Source organism: Mustela putorius, unplaced genomic scaffold (genome assembly GCF_011764305.1).
Source record: "Mustela putorius furo isolate JIRA1106 unplaced genomic scaffold, ASM1176430v1.1 tig00003853_pilon_pilon_pilon, whole genome shotgun sequence".
In the NCBI taxonomy this organism is placed as follows: Eukaryota; Metazoa; Chordata; class Mammalia; order Carnivora; family Mustelidae; genus Mustela; species Mustela putorius.
Window position 1 is genome coordinate 41,283,142 of NW_025422005.1, and position 23,070 is coordinate 41,306,211.

Here is a 23,070-nt window from a genome sequence, read left to right on the forward strand (position 1 = left end):
CAATAACATGTTCAAAAATACCAGCTACTTTAAGGGATCTCATAGCTCTTGTAACTAAATCCATTATGCTTGCTGATGGTTTCCCCCCTTCAAATACATGTTCAGGAACCTGAAGAACAGTTAGCACTTACTTGGAATCTTTAAAATAAGTCTGCTTACTTTTCTAGTTTTGGAAGAATGTCTCTTCTCTATTTGTCTTTTCTCCTGGGGCTTGCTAAGGCAGGCGAAGTCAGACCTGTGACCCCCTGCAAAGGTTCAGTCTCATGCTCCCTCTTGTGCTCTAAATCGGAACTTCATTCTCTCAGGACTGACCAAAAGCTATGGTGCTGAAATCAACCTGACTATAGCGGTGAAAAAAAAAAGGGGGGGAACTTTTTTTTTTTTTAAGTAAAAAAAATTACATTGGGCATACCCAACATGGGACTCAAACTCATGTCCAGGAGATCCAGAGTCACATGCTCTACTGACTGAGCCAGCCAGGCACCCCCAAAGAGAACTAACATCTGATAAGCATCTGTGTTATTTCTGGAACGTCTGAAGTCATGCACTATCTCATGTCTCTCATCAGCCATTCAACAGAAAAGAAAACTGAAGCTCAGAAAGGTTGAATGACTTTTCCAAGTATCCATGGATAAGAGACAAAGCAGACCTAAATAAAGGAAAGAACTGGAAAAATCAGTGATGTTTGTTGCACTATAGAATAAAATTTAACTTCTTTAGCCAACTTGATCAGATCATTTTTTCTATCTTTATCTATCACTACTAATGGTTTTGGTCTCTGCTCTCTGGACACACAGAATGACCTTAAACCTCAGTGTTTTTGCACATGCCTTTTCTACCTTGTGTGTCTTCAATACCCCTCCTTTACCTAGAAAACTCCTTATTCATCCTGCCATCCATTCCACCCTTCTTACTTAGAGATAATTTAATCATCCCCTCCTATGTATTATTTCTAGACCTTACTCTGGCTGTTGGTACTAAGAGGTGAAGTAGAACGTTCCGCCCTAGGAAATTAACACTCCCCCCTACTTTCATTTAACAACTATTTATGGTATAGAGGTATGGTTGCAGTCTGAGCACTAGAAAAATAATAACGAACAAAACAGAGTCTATTCTCACAGAGCTTACATTTTAATGAGTAAATCAGATATTAAATAATCACATCAATAATTAACATCGTGATAATTGTTTTGAAGGAAAAGCAGTGGGGATATAAAAGGTCATTGTGGTGGCATGATCAGGAAACGTTTTGCAAAGTAACATTTAAGTGCAACTTCTGATGAATGACGTGGGTGAAAATATGGAGAAGGATACTCCAGTGAGGAAGGAGCATGTGTAAAGGTCCTGAGGAAATTTGAGAAATGGAAAGAACACGCTTGTGGCTGGAATGCTCACGATAGAATGAGAGAATTACATGCATCGAAGATGGAGACAGACATGTGGGTCAAATTACACCACCCACTTAAACAATATTATTGATTTTGGATTCCATCCTTAAAATAATGGAAGAGAGACAATAAAGAGTTTCAAGCAGGGAAATGATATAACCAGAATTTTAACATAAAGAAAGTAGTCTCTGTGGAGAACAGCTGGAGAGAGGGGAAGGATGTATGCAAGGACACCACCTAAAATAGCTAAAATAAATTCCTTTATTTAGCTGTTTCACTAATATTTATTTTTTTAAGATTTTATTTATTCATGAGAGATGGGGTGGGGGTAAGGGGTGAAGCAGGCTCCCCACTGAACAAGGAGCCCAATGCAGGGGCTCTATCCCAGGACCCTGGGATCATGACCTGAACTGCCCAGGTGCCCTGTTTCTTTAATATTTATTATATTTCTAGTATGTGCCAGACTCTCCCCTAGACTTTGAGGATACAGCAGCAAATAAGATAGATAAAAGCACTGATGGATCTTACGCTACAAAAATCTGGGCAACAAATGCTGCTGTTGGTGGTGACAGAGATGAAGAATGTATCGGCTTGGCCTGCGATAACCAAGTACCACAGACCCAGTGACTTAAATAACAAAAATTAACTTCCTCTGGATAAGGTCAAAGTGTAATAGAAGATGTTGATCAGTTGGGTGGGAAGGACAAATAGGTGGTTGTGGTCAAAGAACAGAATTTCCAAGTTCAAGATTTCAAAGGTAGAACGTCTTTGAATGATAATAAGAGAGACCGTTGGAGGGGGAGACTGAGACAGAGTGGAGGTCATGGGTGATGAGAAATTCAAATAAATGAGTGGCGAAGCTGTTAGGTGATGTTTTTCATCACTTTTCATGGCAAGTAATGGGAAGCTGAGATTCAGCTGTATTAAATATAGGGGAATGTTACCTCATATATCTCAAAGTCCAAAACCAAAGTGCAATTCAAAGTTGACTTAATCCACTGGCTCCAGCCATGTTTCTCTGGCAGTTTTCTCAGTGTGTGCCCTCCCTCCATGTGTCAGCTTCACACTCAGTCTGCTAACAAGCACAAATCTCTTTCTTGGGAGACCTCTCAGAATTTCTAAAGTATTCCTTTGAATTATGAATCATTCCAAGAGAAACCTGGCCATCCAAACTTAGCGAGCCATGGACTCTTTTTTGAGGGGACTTAGTGTTCCATGATATACTATAACCTTTTATTTATTTATTTTTAAAGATTTTATTTATTTATTTGGCAGAGAAAGAGAGACAGCAGCAGAGAGAGAGGGAGAAGCAGATTCCCCACTGAGCAGGGAGCCCAATGCAGGGCTCGATCCCAGGACCCCCGAATTATGACCCAAACCTAAGGCAGATGCCCAACTGACTGAGCCACCCAGGTGCCCCAGGCTATAACATTTTAAACAATGGTTACTGATAACCAAATAAGTCATAGTTAGTGGCTAACCACAGAAAATTACTCTGGCTTATTTATGGAAGGAAAGAATATTATATACATTAAATAAACCATAAAATATCCAGGGATGCTAGAGAACCAGGTTTGGGGATATGTGTTGCAGACATGCCGGGGAAAGCACCACTACTGTCGCTGTTAAACACTAAGCTTGTATAACCAACACAACTAGCTTCTGACCCTACACACCACCATGGGCACTACAATCAGCATTCTCTCAAGAACTCAGTCAAATTTCTTCTACAGAAAGCTGCAGGGGCGCCTGGGTGGCTCAGTGGGTTAAGCCGCTGCCTTCGGCTCAGGTCATGATCTCAGGGTTCTGGGATCGAGTCCCGCATCGGGCTCTCTGCTCGGCAGGGAGCCTGCTTCCCTCTCTCTCTCTCTCTCTCTCTGCCTGCCTCTCTGCCTAATTGTGATCTCTCTCTGCCAAATAAATAAATAAAATCTTTAAAAAAAAAAAAAAGAAAGAAAAAAAAAGAAAGCTGCAGAAGGTGGGTCTGATTGGCTGAGCCTAGGTCATGTGCTAAAAGTCTAGCTACCTAGGCTACGAAAGCAATTATCTGGTATTTCCAACTTCTAAAATGGAAAAGGGGCTTTGCCCGTCTTCAAAATTTTAAAGTTGAAGGATTTCTTAAACCTAAGAACGGGATTTTAATGCAATGGCCAAAAAGAATCAAAATATCCATACAATCCACTAATTTATTTGCCCTACATGAACTCTGTCCTTCCCCTGCTCCATATTTACACTTCAGAAAAATCCCAATTAATATAATGCAGCTCAAAGGGCAATTACCTGCTCACTAAAGGTGGTGTAACCCCAAGTCTCTTCATTTACTACATCCAGTTACAAATCTAGAACCTTGAAGTGATGAATTTGGAGTCACACTTGTATATGTGATTTTTTTTTAAAGACTTTATTTATTTATTTGACAGACAGAGATCACAAGTAGGCAGAGAGGCAGCAGGGAGAGAGGAGAAAGCAGGCTCCCCGCGGAGCAGAGAACCCAATGCAGGGCTCCATCCCAGAACCCTGGGATCATTACCTGAGCCGAAGGCAGAGGCTTTAACCCACTGAGACACCCAGGTGCCCCTGTATATGTGATATCTTAATTAAAAAGTCTACCACTATAACCAGTATGGTTCTGTTGTGGTTAATAGGAGCAATTCTAACTATTTTAGTCAGAAAATCCTTTAATACAGAGAATTAGGTACCCAAAAAATCAGCAGGAGGTCTATAGGAAAAGATACTGGGCTGGACCTCAAGGATTGACTCCCACAACATCATAGTCTGTCCTGAAAACGGACATAAAAATTTTACATCAATAGGGAAGGTGGAGAATCAGGAATCTAGCCTCCTAGGTTCTGGTTCCAGGGTCATACCACCTTGGCTGTAATCTGGGGATAAGGAGGCCACTGTCCTCCTGGAATACACAACCATTGCTACAAGCTGGGATCAGGAAGCTGCTGCCGGAACTCTTATCCCCAGAGCCATGTCTTACCTGCAAGGTCCTGCCAACAAAATGGAGGACTTATGCTCTGCCAGTTCTTCCCCCAACAGTTTCCAGTTCAGGTCCCTCACGCAAGCATTGCTGGAAAGTGAGTTCACTGCTCAAAGGCAATATTGAGCAAGGTAGCATGATGGTAAACAAAGCAGTCTGTAAATCCACCAAGGGTGATGCTATAGTAGAAAGAAGCTTAGTGGGAGAGAAATCCAGATCAAGACTCTCTTCCAGGGACCCCTGGGTGGCTCAGTCAGTTAAGCGTCTGCCTTCGGCTCAGGTCATGATCCCAGGGTTCTGGAATCAAGTCCCACATTGGGCTCCCTGCCCAGCAGGGAGTCTGCTTCTCACTCTGCCTGTCTCTCCCCCTGCTTGTGCTCTCTCCCTCTGTCTCTTTCTCTGACAAATAAATAAGTAAAATCTTAGGGAAAAAAAAAAAAGACTCCTCCAATAAAGTCAAATCACTCTTTTCGTCCATGATAGGTGGCAACCAGTGTAATTGAATGGATTTTTGATTCAGTGCCTGGCTGGAGGCTCTGGATTGTGGCACCAAGTCCGGAGGCTCAGCGTTGGTTGCTTCTGCTGGCAAAGTGGACACTCAGCAGCACCAGTCCTGGAGAAGATGCATTACAGGGAGCCATAGCCCTGATGCTGTCCTGCTCCTCAGGACCTTGAGTGGCCCAGGAGGGAGGTCACATTTTCCTGACCACAGAAGGGAATGGAAGTGGTACTGAGGAGCTGATAGAGCCAGAGGGGTCTTGCTGACAAGATAAAGGAAGAGAGTGAGTGGACTGGCCACTGGAGGCTGTTGGAAAGTAGACATCTCAACAGATGCTTTCATGGAAGGATGTGCCAGGACAAGGTAGGATACCCTACATCTCAGAAGATGTGAGCACAGGCAATGTGTCCTATCTGATGTCATGACACTGCATAATTCTCTGAGATTTAGATGTCACTCAAGGGAGAAGAGAATAAAAATGTGGGTGGCTGGTGGCTCAGTCGCCTCAGGGTCCGACTCTTGATTTCAGCTCAGGTCATGATCTCACAGTTGTGGAATAGAGTCCTCTACGGTGCTCTACGCTCAGCAAGGAATCTGCTCAAGATTCTCTCTCTCCCTCCACACTTCCCCACTAAAATAAATAAATAAATATTTTAAAAAATTTATTTGTGTTTTAAGATTTTATTTATTTGTTTGTCAGAGAGAGAGAGAGCACGCACAAGCAGAGGCAGTGGCAGGCAGAGAGAGAAGCAGGCTCCCTGCTGAGAAAGGAGCCCCATGCAGGACTTCATTCCAGGACTCTGGGATCAATGACGTGATCCAAAGGCAGCCGCTTAACTGCCTGAGCCACCCAGGTATCCCAATAAATAAATCTTTAAAAAAAAAAAAAAAGAAAGAAAAGAAAAATTTAAAAAGCAGGCAGTTTAAATCTCAAATACTTGAAAAATCTCAGATCTGACTCTAAAAAAATTCTCTGTTTTCATGAAGAGTGGGGTTTGAGAAAAAAAATTTTGGAATCTACAATTATGTTCCCTTTTTTTGTAACTGTATTAGTTATCCTGAAAATGTAGACCCACTATACAGCATAGGTATTGATCCATTCCTTGAGTTGCTTGACTAGAAATTGCATCGGATGATATAGTGGTTAAAAACATGGATTTGGGGCACCTGGGGAGCTCAGTGGGTTAAGTCTCTGCCTTCGGCTCAGGTCATGATCTCAGGGTCCTGGGATCTAGCCCTGCATTGGATTCTCTGCTCTGCAGGGAGCCTGCTTCCCCCTCTCTCTCTGCCCGCTGCTCTGCTTACTTGTGGTCTCTCTCTCTGTTTCAAATAAATAAATAAAATCTTTAAAAAACAAAAAACAGGGGTGCCTTGGTGGCTCAGTGGGTTAAAGCCTCTGCCTTCGGCTCAGGTCATGATCCCAGGGTCCTGGGATCAAGCCCCGCATTGGCTCTCTGCTCAGCGGGGAGCCTGCTTCCCTTCTTCTCTGTCTGCCTGCCTCTCTGTCTACTAGTGATCTCTGTCTGTCAAACAAATAAATAAAAATCTTTTTTAAAAAATAAAATAAGAATATTAAAAAAAAACAAAACAAAACCAAAACCAAAAACATGGATTCACCAAACTGCCTACATTCAAATCCCAGTTCTGATACCTACTATCTTGGATAAGTTACTTACCCACTGTGTGCCTCAGTTTCCCTAACAATAAAGCAGAGATGATAATGATGGTAATAGAACCAAATCCATCAGGTTGTTATTAGGATCAAATGAGTAAATATCACAAGAAGGTTAAGAACAGTTTCTGGCACATAGTGCTATATAAATATTTGCATTACCAGATGAAGAATGTTTGGAATCAGTAGTCTTGAAAGAAATTTAGGTTGAACAATCCTTGAAAGAATTTTGGAAAACTATGTACTTTAAAGCTGACACCTTTAACTTGATATTTAAAATTTCATTATTTAAATAACTGTAAAGGACATAATTTCTGGCCCACTTTATCCACTTAAAACTAATACATACACAAGCTCTTCTTAACAGCTGTAAATTTGATATCATAATTCCTCCTTAAACTTGTTTTTTCCTCACTCTACTCACAGAATTTTAACTTAATGAAATGTTTTATATACTTTAAAATATTTTATTGATCACCATGCCATACTTCTCTATAGTAAAACTATGCCCTTAATTGGAATTAAAATGCTAAAATTTCTGGAATGCCTGGGTGGCTCAGTTGGTTAAGCAGCTGCCTTCGGCTCAGGTCATGATCCCAGTGTCCTGGGATCGAGTCCCACATCGGGCTCCTTGCTCAGCGGGGAGCCTGCTTCTCCCTCTGCCTCTGCCTGCCATTCTGTCTGCCTGTGTTCGCTCTCTGCCCCCCCCCCACCGATAAATAAATAAAATCTTTTTTAAAAAATGCTAAAATTTCCTCTGACTGTAAGAAGCTATATTAAATAACTTTCATGTCTTGTTTTACAATCCTTTACCCTCTTTCTCTCCCCTTTAGCTATTGCTGCAGTGACCTGTTATATTAGAAGGTTGAGGATGAGGACACGTAGCTATAACTGCATTTCCTTATCTCTTTTTTTTCAATTTTTTATTTAAATTCTAGTTGGTTAACATACGGTGCAATACTGCTTTCAGGAGTAGAAGTCAGTGGTTCATCACTTACATACAACACCCAGTGCTCATCACAAACACCCTCCTTAAACCCCATCACCCATCTACCCCATCCCCTACCTACCTCCCTCCATCAACCCTCAGTTTGTTCTCTATCATTACGAGTCTCTATGATTTAAAAAAAAAAAAAAAAGTCTCTGTGATTTGTTTCCTTCTTTTCTTTCCCCCTCCTATATGTTCATGTTTTGCTACTTAAATTCCACATGAGTGAAATCATATGGCATTTGCCTTTCTCTGACTGACTTAGTTCCCTTAGCATAATACCCTCTAGCTCCATCCACATCATTAAAAAAGGCAAGATTTCATCCTTTTTGATGACTGAGAAATATTTCATTGTATATCTACCACATCTTCTTTATCTATTCATTAGTCGATGGACATTTGGGCTATTTCCATAATTTGGCTATTGTTGATAATGCTGCTATAAATATCAGGTGCATATACCCCCTTTGAATCTGTATTTTTGTATCTTGGGGTGTTGGGTGAATACCTAGTAGTGCAATTACTGGATTGTAGGGTAGCAAAAAAAAAAAAAAAGTGCAGCATTTGCGGGGCTCCTGGGTGGCTCAGTGGGTTAAGGCCTCTGCCTTCAGCTCAGGTCATGATCCCAGGGTCCTGGGATCAAACCCCGCATCTGGCTCTCTGCTCAGTGGGGACCTGCTTTCTCTCTTTGCCTGCCTCTCTGCCTACTTGTGATCTCTGTCAAATAAATAAATAAAATCTTAAAAAAAAAAAAAAGTGCGGCCTTTGCTTATGTCTTGCTTTCTGCCTCAAGGCTATTACCTCTGTATGTATATTCCCTCAGGAAATTAACTCCTCTGAGGCAACCCTTGACCAATAAAGATAACCAGCTCAATAATAAACCCTATTTTAGTTATCCCTCCTATGCTTCACTCTCCCCAGCTTCCCACTCCTGTTCTCTAGAATCTCTTACTGAAATACATGACTTGTATAGAAGGTCTTATCTCAGGCCTGGCTTTCAGGGGAACCTCAGCTAAAAACGTAGAAGTTAACAATTTTTTTTAAAGATTCTATTTATTTATTTATTTATTAGAGAGAGAGGGGATGAGAAGGGGCATGGTCAGAGGGAGAAGCAGAATCCTTGCCAAGGAGGGAACCTGATGCGGGACTCCATCCTGGAACTCCAGGATCATGACCTGAGCCAAAGGCAGTCGCTTAACCAACTGGGCCACCCAGGCACCCAACTATTTTTTTTAATTTAAAAAAATTTTAAACATTTTTCCAGATTCAGTTATCACTATAAGAATCAATCAAAACAATAAGCATTGAAGTGCCTGGGTGGCTCAGTGGGTTAAAGCCTCTGCTTTCAGCTCAGGTCATGATCCCTGAGCCCCACATCAGGCTCTCTGCTCCTCAGAGAGCCTGCTTCCTCCTCTCTCTCTGCCTGCCTCCCTGACTACTTGTGATCTCTCTGTCAAATAAATAAATAAAATCTTAAAAAAAAAACCAATAAGCATTAATTATTAAATATAAAAGTAAAACTTTATTGGAAGTCCATCTATCAGTGACAAAACTTTTTAAAAATATGGTTCATGTATCTGAGGGAAGAATGTTACTCATGGCTAGTGGGATTCAGCATTAACTTTTATATCAAAAGCAATTCTCAAAATGTTAAAAAACCTCATTCTCAGTTTCTGAGCACCTGCAAATTTTTTATTAACTCATTAATGAGGACCAGCAAAATGACACAACCCATTCAAAGGAGGATATAAGAAATGTCCATCTTTATTGTCAGTAACAAAAAGGAATCCTGAAAGAAGGCTGCTAAATCAAATACAAAACTGGTTAGTGATCTAAAGGCAATAGAGCCATCACATTTAAGGTTATCTTCTCCCTGGGAAAAAAATCATTTTCATCTTATTAGTTTTCTTATAAGTTAACATCTAACTCCATTGAGTTGTAAAATGTCTGTACCATTTTTAATAGTAAATGGTAAACCAAATTAAGTTATAGTCTCTTGGAAAATCAGAAAACCCTTTATGCAAGCTTGTTACAAAAATGCTCTACAAGAACATTAAAAGTTTCAAACAATTTTTCTTACACTAGTTATTATTTTTAGAAATATATGCTGAGTGAAATAAGTCAAGCAGAGAGAGTCAATTATCATATGGTTTCACTTATTTGTGGAGCATAACAAAAAGCATGGAGGACATGGGGAGTTAGAGAGAAGGGGGTTGGGGTCAATTGGAAGGGGAGGTGAATCATGAGAGACTATGGACTCTGAAAAACAATCTGAGGGGTTTGAAGCGGCGGTGGGGTGGGAAGTCGGGGTACCAGGTGATGGGTATTATAGAGGACACGGATTGCATGGAGCACTGGGTGTGGTGAAAAAATAATGATACTGTTATGCTGAAAATAAAAAAAAATAAAAAGAAATATAAATGCTGAGAAATATTCACATAAATAAATACATGGGAATGGAAGGAGTTTTGATACTGCGATGGCATTAAATTCTTTCAACTTTTTTTTTAAAGATTTTATTTATTTATTTGACACAGAGAGAGAGATCACATGCAGGCAGAGAGGCAGACAGACAGAGAGAGGAGGAAACAGGCTCCCCGCTGAGCAGAAAGCCCGATGTGGAGCTCTATCCCAGGACCCTGGGATCATGACCTGAGCCGAAAGCAGAGGCTTAACCCACTGAGCCACCCACGTGCCCAAATTCTTTCAACTCTTAACTGAGTGATATGCCCCAAAATCACAGTGCTCTAACATCAAAAATGTCAAATGATATATCAGTTGATAATTCAATTAGGTCATCTTTCAATCACGTTGTAAGCAAAGAAGTAGAAAACATCTACTTTGTGAAAGAATTTGTTGCTCATTCATTAGTCATTTTCCTTCTCAGTTTCTGGGAAGTATGCCACAAAGACTTATAAAATACTTGTTAACTACATCTCAGATTTTTTCCTTGCCTTTGAGGTATACTGTATAACCCAATTCCTCAGAAATGGCTAAGAAAATCTTTGCCAATCTGATATACTTTGAGGGGAGGCAGGTGGGGGATGGGTAAAATAAGTGATGGAGATTAAGGTGGGCGCATGTGATTTTTAATTTTAGCAATTCCAGTAGGTAGGAAATGCTATCTCCTAGCTCTAATCTGCATTTCTCTGATGTCTGATAATATCATACATTTTCATATGCTTATTGGCTACTCATATATATTCTTTTGTGAAGTAGCTCTTTAAGTCTTTGCCCAGGGGCAACATCGTAATTCCATTTTTCAGTTCAATGGTGTTGTATGGAAGTGCTGAATCACTATATTGTATACCTGAAACTAACATGATGCTGTATGTTAACTGGAATTTAAATAAAAACTTTAAAAAATATACTTTAACAAAATCTATTTATCTTATGTGATTTAAGTATGTTTTAATCAAACACTTGGTTTTCATTCAATTTATGGGAAAAGTTTTATGTATTACCTAATTGGCCAAGTCGGTCTTCACTGTTAAATCAATCAGCTGCATCAGACTTTCTTCAGAGACTTCAGTTTGGAGATTTGGAATAGGTGTTTTAAAATTGAATATATTGGGGCGCCTGGGTGGCTCAGTGGGTTAAGCCTCTGCCTTCAGCTCAGGTCATGATCCCAGGGGCCTGGGATCGAGTCCCGCATCGGGCTCTCTGCTCAGCAGGGAGCCTGCTTCTCCTCATCTCTCTCTCTGTCTGTCTCTCTGCCTATTTGTGATCTCTCTCTCTGTCAAATAAATAAATAAAATCTTAAAAAAAAATAAATAAAAATAAAAAATAAATTAAAAAAAAATAAAAAAAAATAAAATTGAATATATTGGCATATAAATTACATACAATAAAATGTGTGTTTACAGTACAATGAGTTTTGTCAAATGTATATGCCTATGGAACCAGCACTTCCGTCACCACAGAAAGTTCCCTCCTGTGCCATTACAAGTTAATTCCCTCCTGTGACCGCTGCCCCATCCCCGCCACCCCCTTCTGCCTGCCTCCCAGGTAACCACTATTTGATTTCTTAGACTATAGGTAAGTTTCGCCTGTCCCGAAACTTCATATACATGTATTCTTCTTTTTTATGGTCTATTTTTTCACACAGCATGTTTCACACAGAATGCATCCATGTTGTTCCATGTATCAGTAGTTTTTGTTCTTTTTTATTCTGAGAGGTATCCTTATTTATCCATTTATTTGTTGATAGACTTTTTAGGTTGTTTCCAGATTTTGGATATTATGAATAAAGTTGTTATGAACATTCTTGTACAAGTTTTTGTGGGTTTTAAGATTCTTAAAATTTATTTGATAGAGCACCAGCAGGAGGATCCGCAGGTAGAAGGAAAGGGAGAAGCAGTCTCCCCGCTAAGCAGGAAGCCTGATGTGGGACTTGATCCCAGGACCCTGGATTCATGACCTGAGCCGAAGGCAGATGCTTAACCAATTGAGCCACCCAGGCACTCCTACAACTTTGTTTGTGGACCTCTGTTTCATATAATCCATATAGTCATGATTTCGGAATTGGTGGGTTACATAGTAAGTGCATTTTTAACTTTATAAACTCCCAAACTGTTTACCACAGTGGTTGTACCCTTTTACATTCCCACCAGCAGTATACAAGAGTTGCTCCAAATCCTCTCCAACACTTGGTATCATCAGTCTTTGTAATTTTAGCAATTCCAGTAGGTAGGAAATGCTATCTTCTAGCTCTAATCTGCATTTCTCTGATGTCTGATAATATCATACATTTTCATATGCTTATTGCTACTCATATATATTCTTTTGTGAAGTAGCTCTTTAAGTCTTTGCCCAGGGGCAACATTGTAATTCCATTTTTCAGTTCAAATAAACACGGTAACATGAATCTCTATTGACAACTATCCTAGCTCCAAATTCCAAGATTAATTCTGAATTCTAAAAGATGAAGACTTGCCCTGAGTTTGCCAACCAGATGACTTCAAACTTTCTTCTATCCTTCCTTAGAATTCTCCCTTGGGAGAGATGCCTTTCTAAATAATAATTGGGGAATGGAAGAAGAAAATTTTCAACCTCTCCACTATACAACTTGTCTGAATTCAGAACAGCTCCAAATGGGGCAAACTGTTCATTTCTAATGTCAAATTTTGCTCCTAATACAACTATGCTTAAGACAGAACTAGGGACAGGACAAAAAGCTTTAATCATGGAAGCTTAGAATATTTCAGTTTTCCTTTTTTTGGTACCCTCAGAGGTTTTTACACGATAGAGCAATGCACCCCATCAAGATTCAAAGAGAGAGGTATGCTCCCCCCCCAGTAAAGTGGGGAAAAGTGAATAATGAAAATGGAGGAGGAAATGATAACACTTCCTGGGAAAACTTTTAAAAATCGTGGTTAATATATATCCCTAAAAAGTTACCATTTAAACCACTTTTAAGTGTACACGTCTATGGCATTAAATACATTCACATCATTATGCAACCATCACCACTGTCCATCTCCAAAATTTTACCATCTTTCTCAACTGAAATTCTGTAAACACTAGTTCCCCATTTCCTCAGCCCCTGGCAACCACATTCTACTTCAACTATGAATTTGACTGATACCCCATATGAGTGTAGCCATACAATATTTATCCTTTTTGTTACTGGCTTGTATTACTTAGCATAACTATGTCTTCAAGGTTCATTGATGTTATAGCATGCCTCAGAATTTCCTTCTTTTCTAAGACCGAATAACATTCTGTTGTATGCATACATCACATTTTGTTTATCCATTCATCCACGAAGGTATGCTTGAATTGCTTCCATCTTTTGGCTATCACGAAAAAGGCTATGAAAAAGGCCATTCAAATCTCTGCATTCAGTTCTTTTGGGTATATACCCAGAAGTGGACCTGGTGCATCCTACAGTAATTCTATATTTAATTTTTTGAGGAATCCTGGGAAATCAGTTTTAAGAAAAATGAGCTGAATATCAATTCACTTAAGTTTCTGTGTTCATGTATCTCTCTGTACCCCAGATTGAAAACTCCTGTTCTGAGTCACACCTTGGGACATAAGGGAGGTAATGCAATGTGTGGTCGGAAAAAAGCATGAGTTTGAAGTATGATAAGCATGGTTAGAATTCAGTATTTACTTAGTCTAGAAATTGTGGGCAAATCAATTCCCTCTCCATGGTTTCCTTTTCCATTAATGAGGCTAACAATACCTATCCCACAGAACTATAAAGAGAATAGATGAAAGGAACCTACCAGAGAGGTTGAACTACATTCTGGGACCTTGGTACACAGGGCAGAGGTCCTCTGCCCTAGAGAAGCATGGCCACCTGGTAACAGCCACAGATGTGCAGAGAACTATAATGTAATGTAGTGTGAGGCCAGGACTGATGTGCTTATGGGAGTAGGTACAGGGGATACTTTCTCCTCATGAGAAAGGTCAGGAAAGACTCTAAGGAAGAGGGAGCAGTGGAAGCAAGCCAAGCAAAGAACAAAAGCATAAGAAAAGCATGTTGTGAGGGGAGCTTGAACAAATTTGGTGTCACAACACGAAATGTAAAGACATGAAAGGAACAAATGCAGCTGAAGAAGCAGGCAGCTTTTTTTTTTTTTTTTTTTTACTTGACAGACAAAGATCACAAGTAGGCAGAGAAGCAGGCAGAGAGAAGAGGAAACAGGTTCCCTGCTGAGCAGAGAGCCCGATGATGATGATGATGATGATGATGATGTTGCGGGGCTCAATCCCAGGACCCTGGGATCATGACTTGAGCCGAAGGCAGAGGCTTTAACCCACTGAGCCACCCAGGTGCCCAAGCAGGCAGCTTTTTAAAGACCATGGTAAAGATCTCGACTTTCTTCTGTGCCTCGGTTTCATTTTATACTTCATATTATTCTATAAAATGAAGATTGTTATATAACTTCCTCATAGGGCTGTTAGAACTAAATGCAAACAAAATAAGATAACACACACACACACTTACCGGAAGCCCAAATATCTCATGTTAATACTACTGCCTTGAGGCAACAAGAAAGACTTTAAACAGGGGAGTGACCCTGTCACATATGCATTTTGAGAAGATGGGGGTGGGAAGCAAGGAGGACGGACTGTAGGAGGAGAGAGTACTGGGCATAAGAAGGCAAGTTAAGAGGCTGTCATAATAGATAGTCCAGGAAATAGAAAAAGCCTGCCCTGCAGGAAAACAGTAACAGTAACAGTGAAGGAATTCAGCTATTTAAAGAGCAGAAGAGCTCTGATGCCCATTTAAATGTAGGAGGAGCAGGAGTGGGAGGAATCCTAGATCAGGCCCTCATGGTTAGTTTTCTTCCTGAAGTGATCTCCATCCCTCCCTCCATTCTCCAATAACAAAAAGGCCATCACAACTCATTTCCTTTCAAAGTTTTATTAAAGTTGAATGGAACAATTCGTATTTTTTAAATTTTTTTGTTAACCTCAGTACAAAAATACAGTTGACGACTTGACAAAAATGGCTCCACCTAGGGCTTGAAGGTTTCTGTTTCTGCAACAGTACCAGGGGAAAGCATGCTTCCAGCTGGGGCTAAGTCCAAACACACAGCCATTCCTGCATACACATGCGTGCAAACAGGGAAGCCCAAGCAGGAGAAGAGGATGGAAGTTACCAGGATTCAGGAAGAAGCCCAAGATTATTCCCAGGAGAAAAGGAGAAGAAATAGGCTGGTCTCCTCAGTGGGGGTAGAATTACTGTTTTACCTTTAGGTTTTTTTTTTTTTAAATGATGAACTATTTCTGTAATTTTAATACCGTAGAAAAGATGCTACTGGTCTCCTTTCACCACCAAGGTGAATAAAGCGGGAGGAAACGGAAAAAAATTCAAATACTGAACTGTGAGGAGTACAACTCCAAATGGCTCAAGTTCTGTGTCAAAAGCTGTCATTCTTTACGTTCAGTGACGGACACCTAGGAGGAGGCGGGAGAAGGAAGTCTGCCACACTCTGCTGGATCCACAAGCGTGGAGACCAGCTCCTGCCAGCAGAAGTCTTCCACAGTGAGAGCGCTCCTCCCCATGTAGGCAGGAGCAAGGTTTCCTGGTTGGTTTAATTGTTCTGAGCGATTCCTCAATATTCCCTCCCCTGCTGCTTTCCTTCCAGAGCACTAACTCTGATGAAAGAAAGGATATATTCGTGTTATAACTCATCTTCAAGATGTTTCTCTCTGAAGGCATCTCCCGTCAGCCTCTCCTGAGCTTCCTTCATCCCCTGAACAACTGTGAAATAAAGATTGGGGGGAGAGAGTATGAAGCAGGTTTTTTAATATCTGACATTTGGCAACTAACAGATTTTTATTATAGGACGAATACTACAGGAGCACAGGATCTAATTCTGGATTTGAGTCCTGGAAAGTCAATTATCTCTTTGAATTTGTTTCTCCATCTGTAAAATGAGGGAACGCTACTTACTTCACACAGGATTGTTATAAAAAACTAAATGAATGGATAATAAAAGAGCTTTATAAATTATGTAATACTACAAAAATACTACCAGTTACTATGGCTTATCCTCCAGGATTAGGGCTGAATCCCTGTCACAGACTACAGATGTTCACTTGTCATCGTTAAGGGAAGAGAAAACACCCTCCGCCCATCCCATGATATTCTTTGGATGGATGCTGCATTTATTTCACTTCCTGTGGAAGTTACAGGTGAGTATGTGCGGGTACTCAGAGGGGGCTACTCTCTCTGCCTCAATGAAGGAGGCAGTCATTTCTAGCACCAACTACACTGAGAAGGAGCCAAGTTCTCAGGCCAAAAAAAAAGAGCCAAACTATCTCAGGACATTTTTCTTATCAACACAGCTTCAAGGAGGGCAGCTGCTTTGGTATAGGCTCTCCACACAGCGACAGGCCAGGAGCTGGGTTGAGCCAGAGTCTGTAAATCACAGAAAGCCAGCCTATGACCTCATAAGAGACAAGTAGTGTAGTTCGTTATTTCCCTTTTGCTGTGCTGAAGCCTTTAGTAAAGGCAGGCTTGGTGTTCCAGTTCCACATCAGCTGAGTCATGGGGGATTCAGCAAGGGTCTTATGTCCACATTTGGACTCACATATTAAAAGTTGATGATGGAGTGGCAAGTTGGATGAAATTCTAAAGAGAAGGTGAATCTCCAGGGTCAAGAGCTTGGGACCTAAAATCTAGCTAGCCAGCCTCCAGTGATCTGCATTTGGGTAAGGAAGATTACATTCTCTTTACCCATAGGAAGGAGATCTGGCGAGTTTATCTCCTCGCCAGATCTCCTTCCTCTCCCTATTCTGAGAAACAGGAGTTCCAAGGACTCAGAACGTAAAGTGAGCAACAACCTGACACCATGGCAATGTGGGACACATGGCGACTTAGGAAAAAACCCCCTTATAGAAGACAGGAGAAACTCTGGAAGGAAAACAAGTAAAGTACTTAACATGAATTCCAACCTCCTGCCTCCAGAATGATTGTGCTCAAGGATTAGAGAACAAGAAGGCCTGACATGATTTCAACCTTCCTTCACCTGTTTGTGCTGATGCTATTCTTTCTGCCTGGAATATGCTTTTTGCATTCTTCTGCTGGCTAGGTCTCATTCTTCAGGATTCAGTCCAGTCACTGTGTCCTCCGGCAAGCCTGCGTACTCTCCATCTTGGGCTACACCCCCACCCTTGCTTCCATAGCTTGAAATGTCCTCACATATGTCCATAGAGACAAATTCTTATCCTTCTATGTCCAGTTAAAGCTTACCTATTTATGAAACCTTTTAGACTAATCACTTAATGGCATTCTCCCTCCTCTGAATTCTGTTCTGTTAGCTCCAAACTGCATTGTAAGCAGCTAGGGAACGGGCTCAGTCTCATCTTTCTCCTATATTCTACACAGGTTCTAGCCAAAAGCTAGTCATGCTGGAGATGCTCAGCTAACACATAGCATTGAGTCTCCTCCCATAGACCTTGCATGTGCTCCATTTTACTTAAATTCAGCAGCAATTCTCCGTCTTCTCTCTCTCAACATAACCATACCTTGCTCGGCACTGATGTAGAAATACTTGTAGCTGGGGTTTCCATTCTCATTGATGATTTCAGGATGGACCTTGCCACTGGGATCTATTATAGACAAAATGGGACAAGGACTGCAATAATTACAACAAAGAGGTATTTCAAATGCTATATAGTACATCAGGCCCTCTAGAAAATGAGACCTGCCCATCTTTGCAGCTCACTCTCTCACCACTCTACCCCTTGTGTTTTCTGCTGTAATCACAGTGAATTCCTTGCAGCTCCCTGAACTCATGTCCCCCATGCCTTGGCTTATGCTGTTCTCTCTTCCTGGCATGCTCCCTTTCTTCTTGATGATGGTGGGATTCTACATTTCTATTTGTCTCCCCTATAGAATCAAGCAGAATGCTGAGCAAAGATTAGATGGCCACTAAATTTTAACATCTTTTGTAAATTGTTTGTGGAAAGACATCTGTTTGGTTATAGTATTCCGCTGTCTCAGTTGTACTCTGAGATCAGAGTGCAACTGTAGTACAGAGTAGGAACTGTGGCTTATCTCTGTCCCTGTAGTGCCTACCGGTGCTTGACATATGGCTAATACGCAAATGAATAATGGATGACCAGTACTCTGTCACTGTTCACAAAAACAGTTAGCTAATGGAAAAAGTTTCCTTTCAGACTTGAAGTTCTGGCATTGGGAACTCCCCCGTTCTCTTGAAACTAGCTTTTGTTTGTTTTGTTTTTAACCATCCTCGTATAGTTTTGCTAAATAGAGAGGATGCCTTGATTCCTTTATCTCTCCCTCCACATCACAGATCCCCAGATTAAGATCTTTCACCTTACCCAGGAAAAGGATTCGTGGAATATAACCCCCATCAGGGCTGAAATCTTCATCCTTGGGCTCCTCTTCATCCTATTAAGTATGAACCTTAAGTCAGATCATGTCCTTTTCCTCTTCAAAACCTTTCAGAGGTGGGGTGCCTGGGTGGTGCCGTCTTGGTTTCAGCTCAGGTTGCGATCTCAGGATTATAAAACTGAGCCCCAAGTCAGGCGCCATGCTCAGTGCAGAATCTGCTTAAGACTCTATCTTCCTTTGCCCCTTCACCCCGCTGTCTCTCTCTGGCTCTGACTCTCTCTCAAATAAGTAAATAAATCTTAAAGATTTATTTATTTATTTATTTGAGAGAGAGACAATGAGAGAGCATGAGCGAGGAGGTCAGAGAGAGAAGCAGACTCCCCGTGGAGCTTGGAGCCCGATGTGGGACTCAATCCCGGGACTCCAGGATCATGACCTGAGCTGAAGGAAGTCGTCCAACCAACTGAGCCACCCAGGTGTCCCGTAAATAAATCTTAAAACAAAAACAAAAACAAAAAACCTTTCAGGGGCTCCCCCTCTCACTCAGGGTAAAACCCCAAGTCCCAAGTGGCCTAAGAGGCCTATACATAATCTGCCACCTGGCCACTTCTCTGACTTTATGTCCTAGCCTTTGTTCAGTCTTTTTCCATGATGCTGACCTGCTTGCTGCTGCTGTCCTTAAACAAGCCAGGCATGCACCTCACTCAGGCCTTTGCACTTGTTCTTACCCTCTGCCAGGACTTCCTTCCTTCATTATCCACATGGCTTACTCTCTTTTTTGATCCAAATCTTTGCTCAAATGTCACCTTTTTTCCTAACCATCTATTTAAAATTGCAAATTATTCCCTCCATCCTTCATTTTTAGCCATAGCATTTAACATCACCTGACATATTTTGTTTAACTGATTTGTCTGCCTCCCTATAATTCATTTTCCCGTATGTAATTTCAGTAAGGGTGGGGAATTTTATCTGTTTTTCCATCACTGATTCCCAATACCCACATCAGTGACTTGTACACAGTATTTCTTGAATCAATGAATTAATGAGACCGATATTTTGGCTGTAATTATGGAGTTATAGTCCTCCCAGGAGATATAACCACATGGTATAGCTTTCTTTTGAAGAAAAGTCTGAATTTGGAGAATGTTCCGTTAAGCCTTTTGTTTCCTTTGAGTGATGGTTCTAACTTGGAAAGTGATAAAAAGCTCATATGCATAAGAAATCAAAAGTATTGCTGATTGTTGTTATTTTTGGTATGGATCCCATTTCAGGAGTCAAATGGGATTTCTTCAAACAAATATAATTTTGCCTTGAGTGAGGTGTGTCAGCATTCAGACTATCCACTAGTCATACAGCAATCCTTTACAATCCTTTAGCTGCCTCAACATTCTCCATTAGTGTCCTCAAAAGATTTCCAGTCCTATGTTTAAGTAATGCTATCTTCACAGAAACTTAGGGCTAGACGTTTCATCATAGAGCATCCAAGCATCCCTCACTTGCAGAGTACAGCCTAAAACTCAGCAGTTAGGTCACAGCACCTATTCTTATCATTTATTAAGGCTCTCTGAACTTGGCTAAGTCACCTAATTCCTTCAGTCCCCAAGATGCTCTGATGCTTTCAGAGATAGAGTCCCAGCGGCTGAAAAAAATCCCTTCTAAAATTTGGTATCTGACTTGATAGTAACAGACCTATAATCTATGCCAAGTACATAAAGGCTATCTAATGAAGAAACCAGAAGATTGTGCATACAAGCTCAGCACAGAGAAGGGGCTCAACTGCACCACAAAGGGATCTGTGTCTTGCATGTACCTCTAGTACAGCCATGCAATGATGTAAAACATGTCATAACCCTAGATGAAGATTGAGGGGACCTTAAAATGTAGTCATCTTATCCCATTTCTCCTCTTCTTCCTCTGACAAGTGGAGGCTGGACAGCTTTCTACAGCTGACACACAAGCCTTAGTATTAGAGATCAAGAGGAAAACACTGTATACAGGAAGACAGCTCTGCTGAATATTATTTTATACCATTAATGATGATCATTTTAAAACAACAAAGACTTACAAGGGGCGCCTGGATGGCTCAGTGGTTTAAAACAACAAAGACTTAAAATCATAGCCAAAAGGAGAAACTCTCAAAGTCTTACCTCAAGATTCACCATAACAAAATTATGGGAAAGTTCTGAAATTTCTGTAGATTCAGCAAATTTGGGCTTCAAAGCTAAGAGGGGAAAAAATATCTTAGAATACACGAAAACATCAAATCCAAACCCTAATTTGCTAAGTTGATTCAGATAAATGAAACTTTTTTTTTTTTTTTTAAACTCCTAAAAACCAGAAATCAGGACACCTAAATTCTGGTCATGCTTCTGTCACTTACCCACACAGGTATGTCCCACCAGAGTGACTGACTTCATTTCTCTCAAGCTTTTATCCCACTTATAAAATATGGATAATAGCACACAAATGAAAACAATTATTTCTATTTGCTTTTTATAGCCACATTTCAGTAACTCCTATTGAAGTAATAGACAATAAAGTAACATCACAACATATAGATGTAGATATAGATATAGATATATAATTACACTATTTGCACTAATTCCATACTCCTTTTCCAGTTAGGATTCTGTAGAGTATAGCATACCAAACAAAAGAAAAAAGCTGACTGGGAAGCAGCAAGTTGGCCCAGCAGAAAAACACATGTCACAAATAACTCTGGTTTCCACCTTTTTCAGGAAGCTTCCCTAAACACGTCTCATGTCTCTATACATTTCAGTCTCCTACATTTACTGTCCATATGACTACTGTAGCACTTAATCCTATACTCTCCCTAACCATATCTCATTGTTTTCCCTCCAATCCCTTGCATAGATAACTGCAAACTTCTTGGGGACAAGAAATCTATGTCACATATTTCTTTGGTATTCCTTACAGCTATCAGCAATGCAGGGGCAAAGTCTGTGCTATTATTTTTTAAGTGTTAATATTTAAGAACCCATTAGAGGTTGAATTATTTGCACTTACCTTTGCAAGCTCCACACCAGGATTTGTGGATAATCACCATCAGAGGCAACCCACTTAAAAAGAAAACAAAGAAATTACAATCTAGTAATTCCACTTATTTAAGTCTATCCTAATAAAATGACCACCTGATAAAGACAAAGGTTAATGTACAACGTAGTAGGACTTAGATTAAGAAAACTTTTAGGCAACCTAAATATTATAGATTACTGTAGTACAATTATTAGTAAGTTTTGACATTCCTGTAAATTCTGCAAATTTGGGTTTTAAAGCTAGGGAGAAAAGACAAAAAGAGAAGGAAACATCAAATTACAGTACTTCTAAATGTTATGTTATATAACCATTGAAAAAGTTAATAAAACTTTTCATTGCTATGTCAAATTAAAAACTAGAACAGGGGTGCTTGGCTGGCTCAGACAATAAAAACATGTGACTTCTGATTTTGGAGTCCTGAGTTCAAGACCCACGTAGGGCATACAGCTTACTTTAAAAGAAATTTAAAGGGGCGCCTGGGTGGCTCAGTGGGTTAAAGCCTCTGCCTTCAGCTCAGGTCATGATCCCAGGGTCCTGGGATCAAGCCCTGCATTTGTTCAGTGGGAAGCCTGCTTCCTCCTCTCTTTCTCTCTGCCTGCCTCTCTGCCTACTTGTGATCTCTGTCAAATAAATAAATAAAATCTTAAAAATAATAAAATAAAATAAATTTAAAGAACAAATATAGGGGTGTCTAGGTGGCTCAGTCAGTTAAGCATCCACCTTCAGCTCAGGTCATGATCTCAGGTCCTGGGATGGACTCCTTCCTCATGTTCAGCAGGGAGTCTGTTTCTCCCTCTTCCTCTGACCCTTCCCTATTCGTGTTCTCGCTCTTTCAAATAAATATGTAAAATCTTAAAAAAAAAAAATCCTCACAACAATCTTGAGGTATATTATTGTTCTTATAAAAGAAGGGAGAAAACACAGACTAAGAGTTCTAAGAAATTAAATATCTGACCACATAAAATCTAGGTTCTGCCACTTACTAGCTAAATTTATTAATTCTGGCTCCAAAACCAGTGTACTTTCTGACCATTAAAAAGTTTACTTCAATTTAAGATGGCAATCCGCAAACAATAATCAACTAACTTTGAATCAGAGAACAGAGGTTGTTAAAGGCCTTAGAGGTTGCCTAATCCAAACCTCCATTTCACCCAGGAATTCTAATATATCATATTCCATCTAATATATCACATGTAATTATAATATATTCAAAATATCTAGTATTAACAAATAGTGGCTAAGATTGCCTGATGAGCAAGAAACGCATCACCAACAATGCAGCCCATCCTTTTAATGACTCCATGAATTTACAGAGCATTTAAGAATGCCTTGCTCCCTCCTCTCCCAAGAAAATTTCTATTTATCTTTCTAGAGCAGATTTTAGCCAACCAGTCTGTAGACCTGATCCAGCCCACTGCCTGCTTCTGTAGAGCTGTAACATACAAAAAACTTTTCTTTCATTCCTAAAAGGAAATCAAAGAAACGTACCAAAACATAATAGCAGTTATCCCTAGAAGATGGGATTATGGTTTTACTATATTTTTTTCTGCATTTTCCAATTTTTTTAATAATTAAATGTAATTTTTATAATCAGGAAGAAAAAAATTTTTCTTTTTTAAGATGATGAACAACATAATCCACCTTGGCCAGTGGTGGAT

General features: G+C 40.2%; 1 protein-coding gene across 1 annotated transcript in view; it reads right to left on the bottom strand.

Moving 5' to 3' along the window:
• Nucleotides 1–14,895: 14,895 nt before the first annotated feature.
• The window catches only part of TXNDC12 (thioredoxin domain containing 12), a 32,558-nt gene continuing 24,383 nt past the window's right edge, over nt 14,896–23,070 (bottom strand). Inside the window, exons 3-7 of the mRNA XM_004774471.3 lie at nt 21,383–21,435; nt 20,503–20,576; nt 18,343–18,412; nt 17,524–17,607; nt 14,896–15,754 (exon numbers count right to left, since the gene is read on the bottom strand). Coding sequence (XP_004774528.1) covers nt 15,675–15,754; nt 17,524–17,607; nt 18,343–18,412; nt 20,503–20,576; nt 21,383–21,435 — 361 coding nt within the window. The 3' untranslated portion in view covers nt 14,896–15,674. The remainder of the gene's footprint in view (nt 15,755–17,523; nt 17,608–18,342; nt 18,413–20,502; nt 20,577–21,382; nt 21,436–23,070) is intronic.